Source organism: Sarcophilus harrisii, chromosome 1, assembly GCF_902635505.1.
Source record: "Sarcophilus harrisii chromosome 1, mSarHar1.11, whole genome shotgun sequence".
In the NCBI taxonomy this organism is placed as follows: domain Eukaryota; kingdom Metazoa; phylum Chordata; class Mammalia; order Dasyuromorphia; family Dasyuridae; genus Sarcophilus; species Sarcophilus harrisii.
This window is the reverse complement of record NC_045426.1, coordinates 543,854,263-543,871,524: the sequence shown is the minus strand read 5'-3', so window position 1 is coordinate 543,871,524 and position 17,262 is coordinate 543,854,263. Positions and strand designations below refer to the sequence as shown.

Sequence of the window (17,262 nt, the reverse complement as noted above, 5' to 3'; positions counted from 1 at the left end):
GCACAATAACTTGAATGTAGTAGGTGCTCAATAAATGTTTATTGATTGATATAGCTTTAAAATTTAAAATCATTATCTAATATATCTGATATGAAATGTTTGTATATGTATTTTATATCTACATATGTGTGTTTCTCTATCATTTATTCCTCCCTTCCTCCCTTTCTTCCTTCCTTCCTTTTTTCCTTCATTTCTTCTAACTATCTATCAAGCTATCATCTATAAAGCAGATGGAAAAGCAGTGAGTCATTATGAATAGAGAACTGACTTCCATCAAGTCCAGCTACTGATGCCCTGGACAAATTACTTAAATCTCTCAGTTTCCTAGGCAACTCTCTTAAGACCATAAATTGCAGAGAAGGAATCAATTATTTGGTAGAGAGGCAATCAAAAATTCATTGTGTGTGTGTGTGTGTACGTGTATGTATGAACATATACATATATACACAAATACATATCTATAATAAATCATAAACTAGCACTATAGAAAGCCAAGATTCTAGATCACATTTCTGAAAAGCTTTGTGGTTTACAATGTGCTTTTCTTATAATGTCCCTTTATGAGGGAGGAAGCAATCCCCTTCCTTCTCCCCTTTTACAGGCAAAGTATCATGCTTGTGTTCACATTGATCTGAAGGAGGAGAGTCAGATTTTGAAATCTTTGTACTGTATTCTCCCTCATCACCAGGGTAATGGAAAACAAATACAAAGCAAGACAGACTAGTCTAGAAACAAATGATTAAGCCCATCTGTGCCATTCTATTTATAAATCAAATACAGAATGAAACATGTTGTTTACTCACTCTGATTAGTGATAATATCAATGATCTGCAATACTGTTAATCTCAATCAAGTTTAGATTGAAGATGAACTGTTTGATTTGTACTTAAGTAGGTATACTCATTAAAACAGCGTATTTGATTAGTGGATCCTTTGATCACTTTGTATCTTATATAGTATCTGTGTATACTCATCTGAATTTTCTCTACATAATTTTTCTTGGAGTCTTTTTCCAAACAAATGTTTCTAAATAGGAAAAACAAAGTATAATTCTCTTACTTTAGAAAAGTGGATTATTCTGAGCTGCTGAAAATAGTTTTAACTGAAATTCCGGGATAAAATATTCTTCAGATGAAAATTTTGATAGAAATAATGTTTATCCATTTCATGTTTCATGCATGAAAAAGGTAAAAATGTTGCTTGCTTTTCAAACTTCAGTAGCACACACATAACTGATTAGATTACCATCAGCACCTATAATTAGTGGTAAAGTCCTTTTTCCCTTAAGGAATTTAAAAATTCCTTCAAAGGAGTTGGAGCACCAATGACAGATAGCAAGAATAATACAGAAATGAACTGTAACAGGGAAGAATGTTTATCAACAAACACATTAAACCACAATCTGTCCTCACACCATATTTTTGGTGTTATTAAAAACAAACAATTATCTTTGTAAAATTTGAATTATAGTCTGTATTCTAAAACACAAAAAAATCTGTATGAATTAAATACAATATGACTGAAATAGAATATAAATTACAATTCTTTACAGCAAATAGTGAAATACTATCATCAGATTACTATACACAAAATCATATGAAGAACAGCAGCTTTTCAGTAAGGTCCCAGGTATTCCACTCATTTACTGATGCTACAGACTAAAGGGGAAAAAAAGGTACCACAGACTGTACACTCTCTTTTTAGAAACAAGACATTTCTAACTGTCCATTCAGTACATTTTTACAAATAACTACAGCATAGATATACAAAGCAGTTTTTTAAAAAAAAATACACACATATGCGCACACGCGCATGCTCACACACACCCATAACCACAGAGTCTTTTCATGTTTCCCAATGTAGGAGACATTAATAGATGCAGTCACGAAGGGCAGCATCATCTGTATTTGAGCAGATATCTCATGCCATCCCCAGTGCAACGAGCACAGACGCAAACCTTTGCTGCTTGCTCACCCTGTCTCATCCTCATTTCCCAGATTCACTTAAAAACAGTAACAACAAAACCCCACAAACAAATCCCCACCTCAAACAAAACAAAAAACCCCCGAGCCAAGGTGGTATGACCTGGTTTTCCCCTTACAGTAATACTGCTCTCTGTAGTCTTAACTAGTGGGCTGGAACAAGTGCCTATGGAATACAAAACTCACAGCCTCAGTCATTGTCAATGTAAGCAATACAATTGCAGGTCAGCACAGTGGCAGGCCACTTGGAAGACAAAAAAAAAAAAAAAAAAAAAAAAAAAAAGATTTTCAGTGTGCTTATTTAACAGAGGACCGATAAGGCAGCATGGTGCCCAGTGACCAAGAAAATCATGGCACCAAACTTGCAGTCAAATGTATATTTACAGAAAAAATAAGACAGCAAATGTCTAATACAAGTTCTTTGGTTATAAAGAACAGCATACTGTAACCTTTTTCATGAAGAGGGACCTTGCATCCTCCTTGTTCTGCAATAAAATATTTGTTTAAAATAAGATTTTCCCCCCAACTCGTTTTGTAACAAAGAATTCAGTACCTTTCAGTTATCTACAAATCATTTTTATCTATTTTAGTGTGCAGCCATGCCTGCCTCCTGACAGACAAATTATAGATACACATATTCATATATATATAATATATATATATTATTTATAAAAAAAAATTAGAGAATTGAGTCCATGGTTCTAAAGAGCACACATCCAATAAGGACTAATTAAAAATATACAAGAATAAAGTTTTTTTTTTTTAATTTATAAAGTTTCCTACAGAGTGGTGGGGGAAATGGGGAAAGTTGTGTCATAAGTGCAAATATCAAAGCATACTGCTGCTTAGTTAATCCATGACTTTCTGTTTTCCTGCTTCCTGGAAAAAGTAGAAGCTGCTGCGTCACCTGAGTGACAAAGTGCTGTTTCTCCTGCTTTGGAGGAAGAGGGAGATGGAACTGGAACCATGACACTTTTCCTCTTCTCAAGACTGGAGGCTGCCTGAGGTCGAGAAGCGTTGCTGCATTTCTTTGTGGGAGCTGGTGCTTTCAGAAGGCGCCCAGGGCGAACAAAGATACCATGCTGTGGTTTGCACCGGAAGTATTCTTTTCCTTTCACTGTTCCATCATGCTTCCCTTTAATGTAAAAACAAATATGCTGTTAGTCTGTATTCTTTTTTTTTTTCCCCTCCACGAAGTCACATTTTAAGCTCAACATTCATTTTTTTGTCATAGTACTGATGACAGTAGTTTTTTCCTGTCCTAAAAAGGCTTAAAAACCTGGAACCTATCATAGGAAAGGAACCAAGAATGGACAGCACATTAGGGAAAAAGCAAACCAAAGTGTGACATGAAAGAATTAAAAAAGAGTAATAAAGTAGATGAACGTTTTTTGGAAACTAAGGTTAAAAAGAAAATAGTATTTCTCTTTCCTAACCACTAAAATACCACAGGCTGCAAGAATATCATTCCAATTTTGTGACTAAAACCTTTGAATTCCCTGTCCCTCCTCTTGAATATCCATTAGGTTCTTCTGAGTTAAAAGTAGAAGCATTCTTTGGATACTGACTGGGGTTGGTAGAATCTTGAGTATGGAACCAAGATAGTAGTTATCCTGTGCCTGTCCCAACGTGAAGAACAAGGAAAGATTTTGCTCTCAAAGAAAAGGAAAATGGTGGATGGTCATGGAGAACTGTTGACAGTTAGGAGGGTTGTACAGTATTTGAATATGTCATGAAGTATTAATGAGAGATGAGGGAAAAGCAAGGCAGAAGTCTTGAAACAAATGACCAGAGTGGCTCAGTTGAATGTGAACTTAATACAAGTCCTCAGTGTGATATAACAGCCACAAGAAATAATGTGATTTTAGGCTCTATTAATATAAATTTAATATGCAGAACAAGGGAGGTAACAGTTCTACTATAGTCTGTATTCGTTAGACCATATTTCAGGAGTGGTCAGGACACTGAAAGAACTAGAAACCATATTATATTAGATCAATAGAAGGAGCTAAGGATATGTAGCCTGGATAAAACTTTTGGGAAAAGAGAAGTATTTTTACATATCAGAAGGGCTGTCATAGAATTGTATTTATATGTGTATGTTTTAATTATTTGTTAACCATTATAACCAGTGTGGGGTATTTCCGCTTAGCCCTTGTGTTCCTTATGTTTCTACAACTTTTGACATTGTTGACAAGCTTCTTGAAGTGTACATTCTCTTTCTTCAGCTCTCATGACAATGCTCTCTACTTGTTACTTCTTTCCTCAAACACACAAACACCTGTCTCACTGTTCCTCAAGTTTCATTTGCTGGATCATCCATTTTCCTCTAAAGTCATTCTTAATCCAAACATTTTTATTTCTGCTGATGTTACCATCACCCTTCCAGTTATCCTACTTCAAATCTATAGTCATCTTTGATTTTTATTTTTCCCCCACCTCTCAGACTTAGTTAACTTCCAGATCACCTTAATTCTACCTACACAACATTTCTCTCATTTGTTCCCTTCTCTTCGCTTGCAAGGTTACTATCCTGGTGTGGGTTCTTATTACACGTCACTTCTGGACTACTGTATTTGATGGCTCCTCAGTGGACTTGTGGTTGTATCTCTACTTTCTCCAATCCAATCTCCAACCAGCTGACAAAACAAGAACAGGTTTGACCATACGCTAATCAAGAATCTTCAGTGGCTCCCTATTGTCATTAGGATAAAACAGAAACTCAGCTGAAAACTGTCTTGCACCAGCCTACTTATCCATGTTACTAACCTACCTACCTACACACACATACACCCAAACACATATTCTACTCAGTCTGGCATACTAATTGTTCTCTGTATAAAATTCTATCTTTTCTCTTTGTGCCTTTTCACAGGTTCATTTTCCTTGCCTGGAATGTTCTTCAAGATCTGGGTTTCTTTTTCATATTTTGTTTTTGTATTCCTTAATAAATATTTGTGATGCTTTATTAATAATTGTTGAATTAAAGAGGCATTAAGTTGGTCCTACTTAGCCCCAGAAGGGAGTAATACCAATGAGTTAAAATATTAGGAAGGCAAATTTTTGGTAACCTATTAACTATTAAATATATATATATAATATAAACATAAAACACAAAAAGAGATCAACTGTTTAAACGAAAATCATCAACTTTGAACTCAGTCTTTCTGCGCTCTCAACATGTTGAACAACAATGGCTCTCAATGGAGAAAAATGAAGAACTCCCTAACAGTCTGACATTTAGCATGAGACGATGAGTTTCTCTCTCTAGAGATATTAAAGCAGAGACTAGATGATTCCTTTTGGTGTACACTAAAGATTCATAAATCAAGATGGCAGGATCATAGATCTGTAGGGCTGGACAGAACTTTAGACATCATCTAATCTATATCATTTTACAAAAGAGCATTTGAGGCCCAGAAATTAAATGATTTGCCCAAGGTTACAGAGATAGCAAATGGTAGAGCCAGGATTTAACTCACACTGACTACAAATTCAGAATTCTTTCAACTGTATCATACAGATGTTTTGCTTCAAGTAGGATTATGAACTAAATGAATTCTTAAGATTCTTTTGAACACTATGATTATTTGCTTCTATGGATTTTAAGTTTATAAGAAGATAGTAAGAGTGAGTCCATTTCTTATTTCAGGTAGAAAGGGAAGAAATTCACTCTTCCTTGTCTTATTACAAGGCTTCATTACTTTGGAATCCTACACCTAGGGCTGGCCTCATTTATTCAACAAACATATGGGCTGCCTAGTATGCTCAGGAAATAAAGACATAATCCCTATTCTCAAGGGCTTACAGTCTTGTATGGATAAACAAGAAAGAAGAAACCAGAAATAAAACACTGAATGAATCCTTTAATATGTTTTTTTTTTTTGGGGGTTGGGAAAAAGGTAGCACATTAATCATCAGCCATTAATATCTTAGCATGAATTAATTTTGAATCACTTTGCTCCCCTGGTAAAAATTATTAGTGGTTCCCTCTAGAGAACAAAATCAAAATTTCATTGCATGGCACTGAAAGCTTCATGTAATAATATAACCCCAACTTGTCTTTCCAGTTTCATCTCTTATTACTACCTTTCTATTCTATATTACAAACTGGTTTCTTCACTGTCCTCTGAATACGTCCTATATTTTCTTATGCCCCTTTGCTTCTGCTATTTTTTCTGTCTGGAATGCCATGTTCCTACACCTTTCTTTGTTGAAACCCTCTGTCCTTAAAGACCACACACAAATTCCGCTTCTTCTACAAACTATTTCTAGATTCCTTCAGTTTGATATTATCTTTTCTTCTTCTGAATTCTCATAATACTTTTGAGGCCCTGATCAATTTCCAATATGTATTATAGTTATTTGTGTACTTGTCTTAGCTTTTCTATTAAATTAAAAATTCCTCAAAATAAGGGGCTATGTCTTGCTTATTTTTGTAATCCTTAAGAACCTACAGTATAACACTCTCTTATACCCAATACATACATACATATATATATATATATATATATATGTTAAGTGACTTTCCTGGGGTCACACAACTAAGAAGTATTAAGGGTCTGAGGCTGGATTTGAACTCAGGTCCTCCTAACTTCAGGGCTAATGCTCTATCCATTGTGCCATTATATTCAATAGATATTTATTAAAAAAAAATTATCCTATCAAATTAATTAATCAGTCACTTGGCAAAAGAATGGAAAACAGAATGTATTCCAGTTTTAAAGGAGGAGACATCTGGAAAAAATCTTGAAGTAAAGAGCCCAGGAAACTGTGCAGAAAATGAGTAAAATAAAATAAAATAAAATAAAGACATTGGGTAGCCAAGAAGCAATATGATGGATTCAGACATGAAGAGGGATGAAGTAGCAAAGAAGATAGTAATAGTTCACACCTATTTAGCACTTTAAGATTTATGGAAGATTCATTTACAGAGGAAAAGGATCATGAAAATTAAGTGCTTTTTCAAGGTGAAATATTCAAGGTTTGAACAGGACCCAAACTCAGGTGTCCTAACTAAAGGAAGATTGCTCTTTCCAAGATGCAATGCTGGCTCTCAGATTAATTTTGATTGGTTCTCAGTTCTGTCCATAATCAACCTTGTTCTATGGTTTTCTGTTGCACACTCTTCTTTCCTAGTTCAGATATTGAACAGGTAAAAAAAAAAAATTGCAAGTAATCTTCATGAATGCCTTTCCTCAACTAACAACTTCAAGTTCTAGTTGCTTCCCATTTAGGTAAAAATAACTCCCTTCACTGCCAAATGAAATGACAGTATTTTGGTACCAGAAAAGGAATTACCTTTATCTTTAAAAAATATTCTACATTTTTGAACTCCTCCCTAAATCCCAAGACAGCTTCAATAGATTTGAGTTTCTTATTAATGGGACTGCAGATGAAAGCAGCTGCAAGTGAAGCAGAAAGAACTGAAATTCTATTTTTTTTTTGCAAGTGGAATGTGACACTAATGTGACACTTTTATTTTTTTTTTCAAATAGATAATTGGCTATTTTCATTAGGAATGATAGTAAGTTCTACTTCTTTACAAAATTAAAAATAATTAGAATACTAAACAAAATTGGTCAATTTAATTTCCCACATGCAAAATTTATAGGCATCTGTTACTTCTACCAGTAAGACAGCTAAAATAGTCAATATTATGATACTACATGTTGAATATCTCAGAGTAGAAAATGGCAATAGAAATCCATATGTTATTGAATACTTCTTACCCATTTGAACGTTTAATTCAACACCAACCCATGTGCCAGTTAAAAAATCCACTGGTCCAATGTATCTCACGATTCCTGTCTTGTTACTAAAGCAGACTTGCTCTCCCACAGTCATCCAGGTAGGCAGGGTACAGACCTGCTCTGTAGAAACACCATCGTCCTCATCAGTAATGTCTAACTGATTCTTTCTCAGCAAGTCTCCATGGTGAGAGGCATCAGGGTCTGCTTGACAGTGAGGATCCTCTTTTGTTAACTCTGAACCCAAAGGACTGACTGTGGAGTTTAACAGCCGATCACTCTCTGACTCAGACTCTGCTTGGCCAACGTTTTGCAACCAATCCGCATCACTCCTGGGGTTACTTTTACTTGGTAGATTCTTTTTCACACTTGAAAGATCTCCGACAGGTGAGGATAGGGGGTCTGACATCCCATCAAAGTCTTTCCCATCTGAGACACCCATGAACTCTGTGAAAGAATGGTCTTCAACAATGTCTGACATGTGCTCTATGGTCACTTCCCTAGTGGTAAATCCCACAGGCATTCGATGGTTTTTATTGGAGCAGGGATCTATTCCTGAACATGAGCCAGTTCTACAGACCTCTTCTTTGGAACTTTTCTTAATGGTATTTTGGGATAGTGGACTCCCTTTGACTAAGGCACTGTTTTCTTTGAGTATCACTGTGCTTATTTTATCCTTTGCCAAGTCTCCATCTGGCCCTGCCAACTCCTTGTTGGAGAGAGGTCTGGAATCATGCACGAGAGAAGGTCCTGAATGCTCACTGGTGTCCGAATCCTTCATCTGACTGACTAGTTGATCTGTACTATCACTAGACGGTACGGTCATGTCAGACAGAGTGGCATTAGAGGCACTGTGGGAAAAATAACCACTAGTAATACTGCTAGTGGTAGGGCTACGCGATACCTCTTTTTCTAAGACCCGGGAGTTCAAGAAATCAACTTTAGAAGAAAACCACTCCCTGTTCTCCAGGCCAGCATTGTAAACACTGAAATCAGCAAACTCCACTGGAACATAAGGCTGTGAGCTTACTAGCTTTTTGCTCATAGTTTCCAGTTCATGTTCTTCTTCCTCAGAGTCCTATGGGAAAAGGCAAAAATTAGTCATTTTCTCCTTATAAACCTTGAATTGAGATATGATTAAAACATTTCACTTGTACATGAATTCATTTATATTTTAATTTTTCCCTTCTTTATTTTTCTTTATTTTTTAAAGTAACATCTATTATTCGGTGTCAAGTACTATGAAATCAGGGCACATTGTCATAGATTCTTTTTTTTGTTTGTTTGTTTCTTTTTTGCTGAGGTAATTGCGGTTAAGTAACTTTCCCAGGGTTATAGAAGTAGTATTATGTGTCTGAGGCCAGATTTGAACTCAGGTCCTTCTGACTTCAGGGCTGATGCTCTATCCTCTGTACCACCTAGCTGCTTCCCATAGATCCTTTAATAGAAATTACCTACCTAGATTTTTTTCTCTAATCTACAAATACTACTGCCTTACCTTACATTCAGTTTTAGCAGTTTGTATGAAATTGAACATAGTTAATGTTCAATTTCAATTAAGTTAATTGAACATGTTAATGAATTATTAACAGTGCATTTTGTAATACTTTTCCTTTCTAAATCAAATAAGCAGACAAATGGAAGGAGGTTGAAGAGGGCCATATCCTTTTTTTTTTTCTTACAGTACTAAAAAGTGAAAGGGGAATAATAAAAGAAATTATAAAAAGCACCTAGAGTTGCTTTGTGAAGGGCAAAGCACTAAAATAATACTGGGACAGTAAAAAGGAGATGAAGCTCTGAACAGCATTTGGCTCTTTTAGTTGTTACCTTTAATCAGAAATATTTAGATGGTATTTGGACCAATTAGAAAACTTAAAAAACATTATGCCAATTATATTGAACTATAACTAGCTGTATATTGTTGCCAACAGGCAAATATGAACAATTAAAACTCTAAATGTCTCCATTAAAGATTTATAATAGTCTCAAAGTCAGTGATCAAACTAAAGTTCATTAATGAAAATATAAATCAAAATATTTCAATAAAATTATAAAGGAAAAAAAAAGGCCATATTAACATGTGAAGACCAGTATTGCTTAAGAATATTGGGGGAAAACCACTTGTTAGAATGCATCAATGACAAATGTTACCTACAAAAATAAAAAAAAAAAAATTCAGAAATACTGATGAAAAACCAATGGTGACTTCTTATTTTTCATTCATGTCAGCAAAACCAATTCTTGGGATAGGTAGTAATAAAGATAAGAATAATAAGCATTTATAGAGTTGAGGTTTGCAAAGCACTTTCTAAATATCTCATTTGATCTTTGTTAGAATTATGAGAGGTTGGTGTTATTATTATTCTCATTTTACATGAAATTTATTTATTTATTATGTATATTATTTATAATCATACTATTTATATTTATATAGATCCACTTATTAGGGAATTTAGATATACAGAGGTCAAGTCATTTGCTCAGGTTCACATAATAATACTATAATAATGCCAGAAGCTGGATTTGAACTCAAGCCTTTTTTTCCAGGCCCAGTACTCTATCTACTGTGCCTTTAGGGCAATGTAGGTAGCTACATAGGAACCGGTACAAACGGCTTTGTGAGGGACATTTCCTAATATTATTTTTAAATAGATGCAAATATTTTATTTTTAATTTATGGAATAAAACAAGCATGTCCATAACAGTATAATAAAAAAGATGATTGCACATAAAATTGAAAATCTCTTAAGTATAACTATTGCTATTCCTTTTAAATAAAGTTACCATATACATTTTTTTTCTTTTTTTTTTCCTTCCTTTCTCCTCCCCTCACTCTAGAGTTGGCTACCATTAGACATAAGAAGACAACATAAATATTTTTAATGACTGAAAATTACCTCCAGGATCAATTATAAAGTTTTTTTCTTTGGCATTTAATGCTCTTCATGTTCCTGTTACATTTCTACCCTTCTAGTCCACTTATGCCCCCTCCAACCATACTGGACTACTTAGCACTCCATCTCCAGTTTCTGCCCCAGAGAGCTAGAATGTTCTTTCTCCTCATGTGTACTCCTTAGAATTCTGGCTCCATTCAATACCCAGCACCACTTTCTCTAGGAGGCCTTTCCTGATTTCCCTCAGAAACTTGATCCTTCCTCTGTACATCTGGCTTCCATCTACGTTATCTTGGACATATTTATTTACATGTTTTCTCCCCAATGGAATGTAAGTTCTTTGAAGGCAGGGATTATTTATATTTGTCTTAGGATCCCCTGTATTTAATTTAGCATGGTATCTATTATATACCAAATCCTTCATAAATGTGATTAGCACAGTGCTAGATACAAAGTAAATGATTGATAAATGTTTGTTGATTGAAATGCTTATTGATTCATGCATTTATTCAAGATGAATTATGTTAAGATAAGGTCTTGAAGTTACTAATGGGATACACCCTGATAGGCATACAATCATTTCATTAAGAGTTCTCTTTGTCTTTCAAATGCTGTCTAATACAAAGGTAATAAAAACACTTCTTTTTATAATGTTTAATTAACATTGTATTTTTTTGTGTGTAAAGAAAAAATCCCAAGTAATTCAGCAGCCAGAATAGACTAGATAATTATTGATGATATTGCAAAGTACATTTATTTAAATATATAATCAATTGCTATTCAACCATTAAAGCAACAACAATAATGACAATATTATAATAATTAGCATTTATATAATGCTTAAATGTTTAAGTGCTTTACAAATATCATCTTATTTCATCTTCACAATAACCCTAGAAGGTAGGTGCCCTTATTATTATTTTTTTATAGATAATGAAATGGAGGCAGATAGAGGTTAATCCATTTGCCTAGGGTTATGTAGCTGGTAAATAAGTGCAATCATATTTTGTCAGATCTTCTTGATTCTAGGTCTAGCAACTAGAACAAAACTGTGTTTACTTTAGTAGAGCTTCTACTCTTTAGTCTACTGTATAAAATGAGAGTAAAAGAAAATCAAAGCAACTCAAATAGTGTAGTGCATGAAGAGGTGTTAGAATCTTTACTAAAGTGTTAAGACATTTCTTTACAAAGTGTTAAAGACATTGGAGTTAATTTAATCTTAGAGTTATTTTGGGCCAGAATTTGAAACAAGATACTAATTGGAACTGATTGAACAATGCTTGTGTTCACACCTTTAAAGAGTTCATAAGTATCTAAGTATTCAATGGAGTTCACTCCTTTGGGAGAGTTCAGGGCTAGTATGAGAGCTGAATTCACACCTCCCTTAGGACCAGAGAGCACTCTGGGAGATAACCCAGAATCCCTCTCCCTCCAGAAGGCAGAGTTAACCTTTGGGAGATCACATAAATAGAGGGAGCTCTTGAAGCTTGAAGTTACTTCTTCTGGTGGAACAGACTGGAGATTGAGAAGCCACGAGTCGGAGCTGGCTGGAGGCTGAAGAAAACAGAGGCAGAAGCCAAGGACAAAGCTGCAAGATCTCTTGGAGCCAGGCAGAGAGATAGGCCTCAACTAACCAGGCTAAATTTGGAAGGAGAAATAAACGTTTGCAATTTTTACCAGCTGGCTGAGATTTTGGAATAATTATTCATTTCACTGAGACTAAGGCTGCCTCCAATAAAACCACCGCAAAGAGGGATTTTCTTGTACCCAAGTATCCTCTCCATAGACAAAAATCTTCTAAGAGAAGATTGATTGATTGAATTGAAAACTGATTGATTGAATCCTTTTTTTGTGGAAAATGAGGTAGGTTTGCAAAGCTCTCTGCATATATGAAATTATTTTAAAAAACTATTAAACGTGTAGTTATACTATTTCAAAATCCGATTTTTTTTTTTTTTTGTACAGCAAAATAACTGTATGGACACGTATACATATATTGTATTTAACTTATACTTTAACATATTTAACATGTATTGGTCAACCTGCCATCTAGGGGAGGGGCTATGGGGAAAGAGGGGAAAATTGGAGTAAAAGGTTTTGCAACTGTCAGTGCTGAAAAATTACCCATGCATATATCTTGTAAATAAAAAGCTATAATAATAATAAACCTGTAGTTATAAGTGTTTTAAGAATATGTTTAGCATATAGATGTATTGCATGTGTGTGTATATATGTAAAATATGCAACATTTCAAAAAATCCTTTCTCCTATTTCTGAATTAAAAAAAAAAAACTCTGACTTTTTGTGCTGCTACTGCTACAACTTTGAAATAAATTACTCTTTTAAGAGGTAAATTGTGCTCATACTTTTGGTGGGAGGTTAGGAGGGGGAAGTAAAATTTTCAAAGCTTCCCTAAAAGCTGTAGATCAATAAGATTAATTTATCAATGTAATTTTTCTGTCATTTGTTATTCAGAAGGACTAGATAGCCAAATTGTGGGGATAATTATTTGAAGAATGAAAATACAACACGTTTTTCAGAGTCTAGTTTTCAACATTGCATGAAATTTGCATTTATCAACTAATGAAAAAACAATTAGCATATGCAACATACTTTTTAAACTGAAGGTAGCTATTCAGAAGTAAAGAAATTCTACTTGAGAACTATCATAGCATTCATTGTTCTTTCTTCTGTCTCATAAGACGCTTTCTTCCAAGAACAGTTTTCTTTTTCACTTTACATTTACTATTCATTTGACAGCCTTTTGTACAGTCTCCTAGGCAGTTTACAACTTAAGAGGCACAGTGGATAGAATACTGGGCCAGGAAATGAAGGATTGAGTTCAAATCCATTTTCTAACACTTTCCTGCTATGTGAACCTGAATTTGAAAGGACTAATATGCACATCCTGTTTAACAGCTCCAGTAACATACAACCAGGATTTTATTTCCACCTTGCCTTAGGACTGTCTCTGATTTCTAAAAAAATACAATCAAATAAGAATAGGTTTTATGTGCTTGTATGTGTTAGTTTGGTTTTGTATGTGAGAAGGATAAGAAAGGAAGAAGAGCCACTAGAAAATTCTGCCACACATTTTATAGATTTTGCAAATTTTCTTGTTCAACAAACAATATACTGAATTTTAAATGTTTACATCTGGTTGCATTTTCTTGTTTAATCAGTACCTGCTATTTTCCTGATATTGGAAACAACCTCTATTAATACAAATAGAGAAATAGTAGGTGTTAGAGAGATGCCTAAAGCATTGAAAATTTAAGTGATCTTAATTTAGGGTCTTCAGGTTGATTTTCCTTTCACTTTAAATTATACTGTTGACAATCCCTTAGGCTCAGATTCACTGCTTTAATCAATAAGTAAAAAGTTATTCTTTGATACTAAAAGAAACCAAACTTATGGAGGAGTACTGAGAGTAACAAATATTTTCTTACTGGAGATAGTCCCTCCTCAATATTGAGAAAAGTATTTCGTATTTTCTAAAACTTCTACTTTGCCTTCTATTTAGACCTTCATCCAGGTCTTGCCCATTATCAAACTAATGAGTCATATTTGTAAAAAGCTCTTAGAACAGTTTCTGCCATATATTAGGTACTATATAAATACTTATTTCCTTCTCCTCCCTCTTTGCCTTTTTTCATGAAATATGAGTATCCTCTAATGATCTACCCAGGGTCCTCTTCTCCTTTTGTATACAATTTCATTTGGTGATCTCATCAGCTCCCATGAATCCAATTATCATATTTAAACAGAATATTTTCAAATCTCTTTATCCAGTCCTAATCTTGCTCCTGATTTCTAGTTTTATATTTCCAGATGTCTTGGATATCTTGAATTGATGAACTTATGTCTCATAGATATCTTGAATTCATTATGTCCAAAATTGAACTCACATATCCTCTCAAATCTTCCCTTCTATTAACTTAAGGTGGGTAATAAAATAATTAAAATAATTTCTCACTAATCCTATTAATATACACTTAATGTATTATTAATATTATTAATGTACACTCCTCCGCCATTCACCACCTTTTGAACTCAGCTGTTTGTCAATAGGAAGGAGCTGTCCACAGCTGAAACTCTGCCAGATGAAAAAAGGAAGTTAGTTTCTAAGACTAGAAACAAAGGAAGCATGCTCCTCCTGCTGAGTGAATCACAGAATATCTTTGGATGATTTCAAACTAAATCTGTATACAAAGTTCCTTCCAGTCCTGCTGTGATTCTTGGTCACGCTTGCTAGTTCATCTCTTTGGATTGTGATGTTTTTACACAGCCAATACACTCACACACACTCACACACTCTCTCTCTCATCTCCAATTCTGATTCTCACTTACTTTCTACAGGATGATCACTGATGCTTGGCTATGTATGACTAACTTTCTCTTGTTTTCTCTCGGGTTTTTCCGCTCCTTCTCCCTATTTGTTATGGCTCCCCTTGTGCTCTCCACAGAAGGAATTGGCCACAGTTCCTAGATAGTTATGCCTCTGGATTCATTTCTCAGGACAAGGGGGATAGTACATGCCGACTGTTTACTCTCTCTAGCAAGAGTTTATCTAAAATATTTAATTTGTCTTTGTACACAAAGGGAGAACTTACACTAGTGATGTCATGTGTGTCTGAAGTAATGAAGTTTTATATCTCTGACAAGAGTTTTCAGCTATCTAATCATTAGATTGGGTTTGGGGAAGAGAGAAGAAATAGAAGAAAAAGTAGGTTCATATCCACTTCAAAACATCAGGGATAGACAGGAAGCTTGGATATGCAGAATGATGATAACTTTTCCATTTCAAACATTATGCAGATAATATTATTTTGCTGCCATTGTGTCTTCATTTAAAACTTGGTGAAAAATCTTTGAGCACAGATATAATCCGAACTGTCAGACTGAAAAACTACATGATACAACCATACATAATACAATCTCTGGATAGCAGAACACTGTCCAAATTCTGTATGCAGAATTTGCTGCCTACAAAGCACTCTTCCCTCTACCCCAAATTTCTGCCTTTCAATATGCTTCTCTTCTTCCAAGGCTTGGTATCATCTCTTCTGGGAAATCTTTATAGATCTTTCCATTATTCTCTTTTGTAATGCCAAAGTTCACTTTTAATGGGGTGACCAGTTCCTCCAATTATCCTATTTCGTAATTCTGCCTTAAGGTTATAACCTTCCCCTCTTAATGGTTGAGATAAAGGTTTTATAGACATTCCTTAATGTCATTAGAATATCAGTAACCTCCTTCTATGAGGTTATCCCCACCTAGGTCCCTCCATTGTTGTTATTCCATAAAAGGCTCCCTGCCCAGAGACCAGATCTGGGCTAGACTCTTTGAGATGATGGTCTCGTCTAGCCCTGGGATCCATTGGTCCCAGTATTTCTCTCAATTTAATAAATTATTGAATTGGTCTCTAATCTCTGTCTTGCTCAGTTTCTTTGGCATTACACTTTATCTTCAGATTTTCTTATATTATTCTGTGGATATGATGTGAGAAAGATTCCTATCTTTGATTCCCAAACCCCTCTAGTGAATGTAATTGCCCTTTGACTCACAAATGCTGGTCCTTTTGAATTCCAATAGAAGATTCGGACCTGTCCCAGCCCCATCTGGATCTGAGCCAACTTTGGGGCTACACCCAAAAGCCCCTCGAGCTAAGTCTCCTATTATAAAAGAGCCATGCTGGGAACCCCTCTTTGCAGAGATTCAAAACATGCTAGCCATGTGAGGACCCTCTGTGCAGTGCCCTCCTTATCTCTACCTTCACCTAAATCCTTACTTCCAAACCCAACCCAATAATAAAGCTCTTTTATCAATCTAGCTCTCCGGCCAATAAATTCCTTTATTGGGAACTCGCACCGCAACTAGTCCAAAGGGGTTGCAGGGGAGCTTTGCTTGACTTCCTGTATCCCAAACCTGCCACTAGACCTCAACTAAATCCTAATTTCATTTAGGTACCCCAAATCTAGACCTCAACAGATACATATATCTTTTGTTCTTATGTCCTACCTCTTTGTACTTGGAATATGATATGTAATGATATGTGTATGATAATGTATAAATATACATTAGTAGTAGAATGTAAACTCTTTGAAGTAAGAACTGTAATTTTAAACTTTATATACATTTAAAAAAGGCTTTTTGAATAAATGGATTAATAGGCCTTTTTCACTAAAGGATGCTCCTAGATTCCAATAATAAAAATATTACTACTAAAATATGAATTTATTCATATCATGAAGGGCTCAACTACATAATTTCTAATGTTTTTTTCCAGATCTGAATCTATGATCCCATGATTATTAAAAATTATACATAGAGAAAAATATTGCTTTGGTTTTCTGTACTGAGGTCTTTTAACAGTACTAAATTTCTTATAATTTGACAACTGGAGGCCCTACCATAGTCTCCTTTATTTTATCACAATATTAAAAAGGGAGTAAAGAAAATAATAAGGAAGAAAAACAATTTTGAAAACACAAAAATAAACATTCAGGTAAAACCTGTAAACAAATGCTTATAAAGGAGCACATGGCAGGGTCTTTTAATGACTCACTATCATTTCAGCCAATATTTATTTTTAAAATTGGTTTAAATTTAGTGCGTGCCATGGTGATAGGTGCC

The 17,262-nt window shown here is 34.7% G+C and overlaps 1 protein-coding gene across 7 annotated transcripts in view; it reads right to left on the bottom strand.

Moving 5' to 3' along the window:
• Positions 1 to 1,357: 1,357 nt before the first annotated feature.
• The window catches only part of KIF13A (kinesin family member 13A), a 247,494-nt gene continuing 231,589 nt past the window's right edge, over positions 1,358 to 17,262 (bottom strand). For all 7 annotated transcript variants that reach the window (XM_031946800.1, XM_031946801.1, XM_031946806.1 and 4 more), the window contains 2 exons: positions 7,715 to 8,810; positions 1,358 to 3,117 (listed from right to left, as the gene is read on the bottom strand). In XM_031946800.1, the coding sequence (XP_031802660.1) occupies positions 2,828 to 3,117; positions 7,715 to 8,810 (1,386 nt within the window). In that variant the 3' untranslated portion in view covers positions 1,358 to 2,827. The remainder of the gene's footprint in view (positions 3,118 to 7,714; positions 8,811 to 17,262) is intronic.